The 11,192-nt window shown below is 44.7% G+C and overlaps 1 protein-coding gene across 1 annotated transcript in view; it reads left to right on the top strand.

Annotated features, from left to right (window-relative positions):
- The window catches only part of Snx30 (sorting nexin family member 30), a 96,744-nt gene that overhangs the window by 58,554 nt on the left and 26,998 nt on the right, over positions 1 to 11,192 (top strand). Inside the window, exon 3 of the mRNA XM_021200259.1 lies at positions 5,019 to 5,129. Within this exon, the coding sequence (XP_021055918.1) occupies positions 5,019 to 5,129 (111 nt within the window). The remainder of the gene's footprint in view (positions 1 to 5,018; positions 5,130 to 11,192) is intronic.

Here is an 11,192-nt window from a genome sequence, read left to right on the forward strand (position 1 = left end):
CAACTGAAGCTCCTTTCTCTGTGATAACTCCAGTTGTGTCAAGTTGACACAAAGCTAGCCAGTATAGGGGATAAAATTTGAAATGTAAATAAAGAAAATAATAAAAGAAAGAAAGAAAGAACAGTAACTGCAAGAGTGTGCTTGAATGAGAGCTGTGTGTGTGTGTGTGTGTGTGTGTTTGTGTGTGTGTTAGACAGAGCCTTGTTAATTTCACACTTGCTGTGTAGCCCAGGCTTGCCTAGAATTCTTTTCTGATCCTCCCGCCTCTGCCTCCTGAGTGCTGGAATTAGAGCTATGTATCACTGTGTATGTAATATGCTTACGTGTTTTTATTTCTGAGGACGAAGGAGAGTTAAGAGCAAGATGGACAGGGCTGGCGGGAAAGTAGATATGGGTGAAGAGTGGAGAGCAAGCTGGACGTGCAAGCTGTGCCTGCGGATGAGCCTGTGGTTTGGCTTCCAAAAGGAGAAGCACACTTTCCCCATTGTCTGGAAAATGGAAGGGAAGCTTGTCTCGTGACAGGAAGTGAAGGGATTCTTTGCTTATAGCTGCAGTTTTATCTGGGGCAGAGCGACAAGATCATCTGGCAGGAACACATAGGAGGTTTTAAAGCAGGACTTACACGTTTTGAGGTGTCTACAGCTTTTTCCTAACTGGTGATGGGACTGTTGAGGTTGCATGGTGCTGGGAGTGTTGGCGCTGCTTGGCAGTGTTAGGACCCTGGTGTAGGGGGGTTGCTCTTTACCTGATATTGCTAAAGGCACAAGAGTTATCAGCCAACTGTCTTAGCTTTAGAGTTGTTGGCTAGATTAATTTAGTGTTTTGCCCAGTTTCATTAAGCCCACCATAGAGTCTATTGGCATTGGAGACTGTTTTTGTACAATTAAAAGTTTTTTAAAAGTCTATTCAAAATCCTTGGGTGCCCATAATATCGTCTGTAAGATAGACGTCTGTAGGGCACTGGTTTCCCAGAGCCATTTGCCATCTAGGCTGGTGGAAGGGGGACTTTTGTGGTCTGTGGAGTCCAGGTCCAGGCTGTCTTGCTGGGTGTGGATTAGACTATGAGCTGATGCTGATGTCTCCAGAGATGACTAAAGAGGTGCTCAGGAGGAGCAGCAGCAGAGCTGACTGTGTGCTCGGTTACTGCCTCAGATCGGACTGGGGCTGCCCGCTGCCCGCTGCCCGCAGTGGTCTCTGAAGGACACCGTAGGTTCTAGGCACAGTGTGGAGGGACAGGGTAGAGGTCCTCGCTGATGATGATGGCGTTCTGGTTCTTCCCCATCCCCCTCCCGTTTACTGATTAGAGACTAGAAGCCCTGAGTTTCACGGAGGAAAGCTGGCTGCGCTCATCCTGGAGTTGGTTGGCGGCACGCTTTATGAATCCCTGACTCCTCTCCGCAAAGTCAGCAGTGCTCTGACTGACTCTGCAGCAGAGTTGTGTTGCAAGTGTTCAGTGCTGGCTTCACTCTTGATCTACTTTGCTAGGCTCCCCGTTCTTGTTTTTCTACATCTTTCCCACCTATTTAATTTATGTTGTTTGATTCTATGTGTCAGTATGACTTTCATAGAACAAGCTGTGGTAATAAAGTAGATTTTGAGTCTAAAAAGAATGAGCCTTTCTGTTTCATGATTATATTTACCCTGCTGTGTCAGATAAATATCTCTTGCCCTGTGGTCCCTAATGGAGCATTGATGGGGTCGGAGAGATGGCTCAGTGGTTAAAAGCACTGACTGCTTTTCTAGAGACCTGGGTTCAATTCCTACACCTCATGGCAACTTATAAACACCTCCAGTTCCAGTTCCAAGAGATCTGATACCATTTCCTGGCCTCTTTAGGAATCTAGTAAGTAAATGTGCACAGACATCATGCAGCAGAACACCCATACACTGTGTATGACTCAGTGGATAAAGTTTGCCACATGTGGTAAGGACCAGAATTTGAATCCTGGACCTCAGGTAAAACTGGACCTGGTGGTACATCTGCAGTCCTAGTGCTCCTACTATGAGATGGAGGTTGAGGCAGGAGGATCCCCAGAAGCTGGAACAAGCAGTGCTCAACCCCAAGAGATCCTGCCTTGGTGAGCATCAGGGTGTGCACTTTTAATCACAGCATTTGGGAGGCACAGGCAGGTAAATCTCCAAGTTCAAGGCCAGGCTGGTCTGTAAAGTGAGAAGTTCCAAGACAGCCAATCAGGACTACACAATGAAACCCTGTCTCAAACAAAAAAAAAAAGTTTTTTTTTTGGTTTTTTTTTTTTTTTTTTTTTTTAATCCAGCAATTTTATCCTTAGGAAATTATTTTAGTGGGAGTAATGGATAGAAGCCTAATGATGTTTACTGTAACATTGTTTATTGATTAAAAGATTAGAAACAATTTAAATAGCGGTTTGGTTTAATCATGTTATAACCTCTTAGTTGAATATTATGCATGTGTTAAGTGACTGTAATGATCTGAGCACAAAGGCCTTCCAGATGTCTTAATGAGCTACAGAAACTGAATGAATATGCATAGAAAAAGTGGAAGCTTATAAACTTAAATATTAATTTGTTTCCTATTTAGAGGGACTATATACATTTTTATATTTTTCAGTCATTATTTTTCTTGAAGTTTTAAAATAATCAAATATGCTGGTCAGTGGTGGTACACACCTGTAATCCCAGCACTCGGGAGGCAGAGACAGGAGAATCTCTGAGTTCGAGGCCAGCCTGGTCTACAGAGTGAGTTCCAGGACAGCCAGTGCTACACAGAGAAACCCTGTCTTGAAAAACTGAAACAAAGAAACAAAGAAACAAATATAACCGGGACATACAGAAGGGTGGAGCTAGATTTCCACATATAGAAATATGTGTAGCAGAAGCACAGCTCTGCCCCTGCCTTTTGTAGTTACCACATATTGATCTATTTCATGGAGTAGACATGTTGTGTAAATGGTGGTTTATGGAATTGATTTGGTGAACATAAGAAACATGATTGATTTGATCATGGAACGTTTAGGAAGGTTGAGGGAGAGGCCCTTCCCCATTCTCAGTGAAACCAGGTTGCTTTCCTCTCTCACTGCAGACAAGTCCTCTTCTGGAGTCTCTGGGTGTTGGGAGGGGTCTTAAAAGTGTCCCACTCAATTCTTTTAATGTTGGGGGCTCAGGGCGGCTCTGTGCAGTTCAGGGATCTGCTGGGGCCACAGAGTACAGCAAGGTCCATCAGTGATGAGCCTTCCATGCTGGGCCTGACGTCATCCCCAGGTCCCCTTCCTCTGCGAAGCCTTCTGATAACTTGGCAGTACCTTGTGGCATCTTCCCTGAGTCCTCACACTCTGCCTGCTTTGATGTGGGGAAGGTTGTGTTTCATAGGTACTATGACTTGAGGGACTGGATGGGGAGCTGGTGCAGTCCTTGAGGGTCAGCTTTCCCCTTCCGGTTCTACTCAGACCAAGCACACGCTTTGTGGTGAATGACACCCTAACCTCAGAGCCCAGGGTGTTCACAGCCTTGGTCTGTGGGTGACTCTTCCTTAGGTATTTTAAAGATTTTTTGGACACCTCAGATTAAAACAGACTTTGGGCTTTAAAGAGTAAACTTGTGAAATGTAGCTTAGATTGTTTTTGCCTTGTACTTTAGCTCATATTTGAGATCAGCAATTGCTGGTACCCTCCCAGGGATGAATGGTGTATCCACGAAGAGCTAGTGGTCAATAAGTAAAAATCATATTCTGGTGTAACTTAATTTTGTTTAATGTTCATTTATTATTAAAGTGGCATTATTATATTTCAGAAAACTTTAAAAATTTACGATTAGGGTAGACCATTAACATTTTCCACACAATGGCATTTTGTTATCTTTTTTCTAGATATTTCCTCATCTAGATCTAATATATAGTATGATATCAAGGTCATTGTTCTGGCAGAATGTGGTAGTTGAAGCAAAATGTCTTCCTTCCTTCCTTCCTTCCTTCCTTCCTTCCTTCCTTCCTTCCTTCCTTCCTTCCTTTTTCTTGCCCCCCCCTTTTTTTTTTTTTTGGTTTTTCGAGACAGGGTTTCTCTGAATATCCCTGGCTGACCTGGAACTCACTTTGTAGACCAGGCTGGCCTCGAACTCAGAAATCCACCTGCCTCTACCTCCCGAGTGCTGGGATTAAAGGCGTGCGCCACCACGCCCGGCTGCCCTTTTTCTTTTTCCGTTGTTTTTGTGTTTGTCTTACTCTGTGGCCTTCCTGGCCTGGACTCCCTGTGCAGGCTAACCAGGCTATTGTTGAACTCACAGACTTTCTTCACATCTGCCTTGAGTGCCTTGGACGGTGTGTGCTGAGGGGGCAATCTGCTGTGGTCTCTGCTTGACTGGGCCTTCCCTTCAGCAAGGCTTGTCAGCATGTGCAACAGGGAAGCACCATTCCTCCTCACGGATTTGTGTTGGTTCAGCAGTATCTGAAATTGCATTATTGGGGGGGGGGAAGGACCCTACAACACTTTCAGAGTTAAGCTGGAGGAAATGAATCAAATGTTCTAGACAATTCTGAAGAATAACTGAGTTTCATTTCCTGAGGGCAGAAAAAAAACCACACCCCTCAAAAAAAAAAAAAAAAAAAAAAAAAACAAAAAAAAAAAAAAAAATAAAAATTATATGGTGAATTAAAAAACAAAAACTCAAGCTGAACCAAAGGGCTTATGTTTCCTAGCTCCTATTGATGAGTGGATGGATGGATGGATTGGTTTTTAAGACAAAGGGTTTCTCTGTGTGGCCCTGACTATCTTGGAAATTACCTTTTAGACCAGGCTGGCCTTGAACTCAGAGATCTGCCTGCCCCTGCCCCCTGAGTGCTGGGACTAAAGGCGTGCACCACTATGTCAGGCTCCATCCTAGCTCCTTGGCTGTGCAGCCTGCTGGTAAACCCTGCCATTCATCTGTGTGTGGGTGGAAGGAGGTGTGTCTTCACATTATTTGATTTCTGAAAGTGTGCGTCTCCTTCCCCTGGCCAGAAAACACTCCTCCTCACGTGTGCACTCCCCTCTCTTTTCTTATTGCAGAGCACACGGGTGGAGTTTGACTTGCCAGAATATTCTGTTCGTCGACGGTACCAGGATTTCGACTGGCTGAGGAACAAACTGGAAGAATCGCAGCCCACTCATCTCATTCCCGTAGGTAGTAAGTCACTGCCGCTTGTTTTCACTTTTCCCGAGTTAGACCCACACGGGTGGTGCTCAGTTCTTGGCCTCGGCAGTGATGGGCTCACTCAGCATTTTATACTGAGTGCACTCACCCAGAGAGCAGATGACATAGAGGTGACGTGTCTCACACTCTCAGCCTCTGCTCTGCGCTGCCAGCCTCTCAGGTAAGGTGGGCTGGATCTTTACTTTTTTCTTTCCTCCCATCCTCCATTCTTTAAAAAAAAAATACAAAACACTATTTATGTATATGTGTATGTATGTGTGTGCATGTGTGTGTATATGTTTGTGCGTGTGTATATAAGTCTGTGTGTGTTTCCACACACACATGCATGTCATAACACACATTCGAAGTCAGAGCACAACTTTCAGGAGCTGGCTCTTGCTTTGCACTTGGTTGCATGGTTTCTCTTATTTCTGCTGCTCCCTGTAGTCCTGGCCTCTGGTGCGTGAGCGTGGCGAGTCTCCTGCCTCTGCCTCCCATCTCAGTTGCAGGAGTGCTGGGGTTGCAGATGTGCACCACTGCATCCAGTTTCTCACATGAGTTCCAGAGACTGAACTTGGCCCGTGGAGCTTCTTCAGTTAGCTCTTCTTCAGTTACCTGAGCCATCTCCCTGGTCCCTGTCTCTGTCTCTCTGTCTGTCTCTCTCTTATGTGGTACTGAGGATTAAACCAGGGGATTCATACTTGCTCTTCATGTGCTCTATACCGAGCAGGACCCCTACTCTTTTTACTTTTGTTCTGAGACAGGGTTTTACTAAGCTACCTGGGCTGGCCTTGAGCTCATTTTGTAGCCTAGGAGAGCCTTGAACTTGGAGCCAGCATTAGCTCCTTCAGTATTTAGGACTCCAGGAATACACCACCCTGCTCACGTTTCTTTTTCCCAGTGCAAGTTGTTATCTTATTTCTCAAGCTGGCCCAGAACTCACTATCTAACCCAAGTTAGCGTCAAGCCTGTGGCAGTCCTCCTGCCTCAGCCCTGTGTACAGCTATGGTGCCTGGCTCAGATTTTCACTGTCTATCTCTGTGTCTCTGTCTGTCTCTGTCTCTTTCTTCCTTTTTTTGAAAAGGGGAATACCCCAATACCCCACCTCTTTAAAAGGTTGAAGTTCGGTAGCTGGATTCTGGTTTACATCTATAATCCTGGCACTTAGGAAGTAGAGGCAGGAGTATTATGTGAGTTCAAGGCCATCTTGGGCTACATAATGAGTCCCATTAAGTCTCCACTACTGTATGAGACAGTGTCTGGAAAAACAAACAACAACAAAAACAAAAAGATTGATGCTTGGAAGTGAGTCTCACCGACTGAAACTGCTTTTCCCACTTGGCAGACATTTCTTCTTGAGGTTTGGCTGCCTACCAAGAAGGCAAAGCCAACGCTTCAGATTGTGGCCAATGGGGACAGGAATCTGGCACACCATCCCTTCACAACCACAGCTTTTTATTTAAAGCTCAAACAAGAAAACCACTCACTCCCCCGTACTGAAGCAGCCTGAATGGAGCACCCCGTACAACTCACTCTCTCTCTCTCTCTCTCTCTCTCTCTCTCTCTCTCTCTCTCTCTCTCTTTCTCTTTCTCTTTCTCTCTTTTAAAAAACAGGTGATAACTAAAATTTTAAAGACCAAATAATCAATATATACATTGGGTAGTTTTCCAAGGCCTTTAAGTTAAGATAATTATTATTTGGGCCCCCATTGTCTTTGGAGACTTTAGGAAAGTTTAGAGCATATGAATATTCAGAGGCCAATTTATCCTTTGACAAGACCTTGGTTGAATAACCCCCAGGCTGCCCAGTTCCCCTTGTCATCTGCACCTTCCCACCTCCGTTATCCTCCGTGGCTGGGTGGAGCTGTGTGTGCATGAATACTGGATGTTTGTAGGGTTTTGAGGTGAGGTGATCCCTGTGGCCAGGGCAGGGCTGGAAGGAATGGGGCCCTCAAGGATCTGCTGTCCCCAGACTTCTCTTTTGCCACCGTAAGTCCTGTCTGGTCTTTTGAGCCTGTGTCTTTACTTTTCTGCCCTCCAGTCACTTAAGAACGTGCCCGAAAAAGAAGCAGCCATTTTAAAGCAGTCGGAACAAGACCTTAAAATAGAATCCTACTTGGCCAAATTGGCAGCTAGTGGTAATTTTTTTTTTAAACATATGCTTTTTATTTCAGAACAGTTTTCGGGTTATTGTAAAAATAGGAGAACAGGGTTTTTCCGTACTCAGTACCCAGTTGCATTCATGGCTAACACTCTGCACAGATGTGAGATGCTTGTCCCAGTTAATGGGCTAGCTGGTATCATTTGATAAGCTTTGATTATTTGGTACTTATTCCGAGGTGAGTCTTTAGCCTGATGTGTTTCTTTCCAGGCTCCCTACCAGGACATCTCCTGGTCATACCCCTTTAGCAGTTTTTGCTTGTAACAGTTTCTCAGGTTTTCCTGGTCTTTGACAACCTTTGACAGTTTTGGGGTTTGCTAGCGAGGTTCAGTGGACATTTGTCTCAAGGTCTTCTTAGTTAGACCATGAAGATGGAGCCATAGCAGTAAACTGTTAATCCAGGTCACATGACTTCAGGGGTTCTGTTCTCTCTGCCCTTTCCCTGTTGCCCAAGCCCTGCTCCCCTCTTGGCTGCTTAGGGGTGTTTGCTTTTCCTTCTGGTTTGGCACTTGAGACTCAAAAGCTTGAGAGTGACACCTGCTGGTAAAATGTAGTGCCACCAGTCTGTAGATCCCACGTGCAGTGAATGATCCAGACGTGGCCGGGCAGCGTGGTGGGCAGAGAAGTGCTTTAGAAGCAGGCAGAGACTTAAGTTTCCTCACAAGACCATGGCCCTTAGCTGAGGTGGAGAGATTTAGTTCAGGGAAGTATTTCTGCTTAAACAGAGAAGTCAAGTGAGGAATGGACAGTTTGCGCTACCTTACCCTCCACCCCAGATCATCCTACAGCAACTGTTAGAAGTCACCTCAGTATCTAAGCAACAGCTGCATCTTCCTCACTAGACCTGGTAGCTAATCTTGGTAGGAACATAGATAAGGTGAAGAATTTTAAGATAGACAAGGGACCTCTGCCCTGGGAACTGAGTGTCGACTGTAAACGGAAGCGACAAGCTCGTTGGCTCAGTGGTTAAGAGCACTTGCTCTTCTTGCAGAGGACCCAGGTTCTCAACGTGCACATGGTGGCTCACAGCTGAGTATAACTCCAGTTCCAGGGATCCGGCATCCTCTTCTGGTATCCACAGTCACCGGGCACACATATGAAACATAGACATACATGCAGGCAGAACCCCCATAGACATAAAAATATTTTTAAAAGAAATCTGAACTAAACCTTAACAAAAATGGAGAACTGGGTAAGTGTGCGGCATAATTATTGTTTAGGTTTTGTTGTTTCCTTTGACAGAGAATTTATTTTTAAATTTTTTATTGACTTATTTTTTTTATGTGTGTTTTGCCTGCATATATGCATGTGTACCATATGTGTGCTTGGTGTCCATGGAGCTCACAAGAATAGATCTCTAGGAACTACAGTTAACAAATGGTTGTGAATCACCTCACAGATGTTGGAATCAAACCCGTGTCCTCTGAAAGAACAAGTGTTCTTAATCACTAAGTTCTTATTTTTGTTTTGTTTTGTCTTGATACAGGATTTCTCCATGTAGTCCTGGCCATCCTGAACTTTCTCTGGCCTCTAACTCAGACCAGGCTGGCCTCTAACTCAGAGATTTACCTGCCTTTGCCTCCTGAGTGCTGGGATTAAAGGCATGTGCCATCACTGCCTGTTTGAGACCTTATTTTTACTTTTAATTATGTACATATGTGTGTTCCATGGAGGTCAGAAAGGGGAGCCATATCCCTTGGAGACAGAATTCTATATAGGTGACTGTGAGCTGCCTCATGTGGGTGCTGGAAACTCAACCTGGGTCCTCTGCAAGAACTGCATGCACTCTTAGCCACCGAGCCTTCTCTCTGTCCCTAAGATCCCTCCTTTTTAAAAAGTCCCACTGAAGCCACATATGTACAGCCCAGTCATTTGAAATGTACAGTTTCAAAGCTTTAGTGTATTCATATTTGTAGAACAACCTGCAAATCAGTGTCAGGACCTTTCAGCACCCCAGAGGGAAACCTCGAAGTCCTCACCTGTCACTGTCCTCTCGCCTCTGGCTCCCATCTCAGGTGTCTTCTTTCTTACACTCAGCATGCTCCAAGGGTGCTCACAGTGCTCACAGTGCTCACTGTGCTCACAGTGGGGCACTGCCTAGCACTTCCTTCTTTTTTCTAGATGGGTTTTCTCTGTGTAGCCCTGGCTGTCCTGGAACTCACTCTATAGGCCAGGCTGGCCTTGAACTCAGAGATCCATCTGCCTCTGCCTCCCAAGTTCTGGGATCAAAAAATGTTTTAAAAATGTTTTACTTACGTGTATATATGTTGCTATGAAGTATAATGAGGTGTGTGTGTGGGGGTGTTTTATAAAAAAGCCAGGATATGTATTGTAGGGCACAGTATGGTCAGGTGGGAGGGGTGCCCTGGAGGGCCCATGTTGCGGCATCCCTTCCCCCTGAGGTACCAGCCATATAATGGGTACAGTATAGAATAGAGTTTATTTGTGGGCATGGGAAAAGAAGTTGAGAAGGGAGTAGACACAGAGAAAGGGGGAGAGAGAGAAAGAGGAGAGAGAAGAGGCCGGCTAGGAACATGTGGAGGGGGCTAGTACTTCCTTCTTACCATGAGGTGGTAGTCTGTGTGTAAGCATACCACATTCTGTCTGTCTGTCCACCCTCAAATGGAATTGCGTTTGCTTTCTCCTTTGGCTCTTAGGCATAATACTGTTACAGACGTTTGTGTATAAGTCTTCCTGGGGCCAAGTGTTATTTTTTTGGATGCAGACCTAGGAATGTAATTACTAAATTATATGTTATTCTACATGTAATCATTTGAGGTACTGCCAGCCTTTTGACATTCCCTCACATGCTGTGTGAGTTCTGGTTTCTCTACATCTTCACAAACAATGATTATTATCTGTCTTTAATTATAGCTGTCCTAGTGGGTGTGAGGTGGTATCATATTGTGACTTTTTAAATTTGCATTTGCCTGACAACTGGGAACATCCTTTGATGTTCTTGGTGGATATTTGCATGTCTCCTTGGAGAAATGTCTGTTCCATTTAATTTCTTAGAGATTTATTTTAGTTATGTATATGTTTGTGGGTATGTGAGTGCCAGAATCCTTGGAAGCCAAAGGTGTGGATGTCCCTTGTCCCTGGAGCCAGAGTTACAGGTGGTTGTTAGTCACCAGACATGGGTACTAGGAAGCAAACCTGAGCCATCTATTTAGTCCCCTCTTTGTCCCCTTAAAAATGAACTCTGTGTGTGTGTGTGTGTGTGTGTGTGTGTGTGTGTGTGTGTGTGTGTGAAGGAACTTTAGAATCTATTGAAACTGGTTGTGAAGCCTAGGGGAGAGTGGTCTTAAGTGGTCCATTTAACTTAAGTGGTCAGTTTACTTCTGTCTTACATTAGCTGTTGTTAACCGTGAGAATGGCTGTGCTTTCTGATTTGACTGCTTAGGCCTGGAGAGTGGGGATAAAACCATTTCTTGAATGAGAGATAAAGCGCTGGTTGAATGATCCCCAACATGAGCAGGTCCCTGTGTTCCATACCAGGTCCTTATCGGGAGGGGATGGGAGCCAACACTTCACTTGGACTCCAGTGAGGCCACAGGAAGCTGTAGCCGATTAAATAGTGGCGCTGGGAAAGCACTCAGAGCTGGGTTTGCTTCTCCCCATGGACTGTAACATACCTGCTTTGTTTCCAGTATCTGTGACTTGAAATTTGGCATTCTTTATGGGTTCTGATGTAAAAACACAATTTCCTGCTCCTTAGACCCACCCATCCCCCCCTTTTTTTTTGGCCTGAGGAGTCACAAGACGAGTTATAAATTGATTGACTGTCTTTTTTTTTATTGATCTAAAAACTTTATATTTATTTATTTTTTCAATTTTTATTAGGTATTTACTTCATTTACATTTCAAATGCGATTCCTAAAGTCACCTA

Source organism: Mus pahari, chromosome 6 (genome assembly GCF_900095145.1).
Source record: "Mus pahari chromosome 6, PAHARI_EIJ_v1.1, whole genome shotgun sequence".
NCBI lineage: Eukaryota > Metazoa > Chordata > Mammalia > Rodentia > Muridae > Mus > Mus pahari.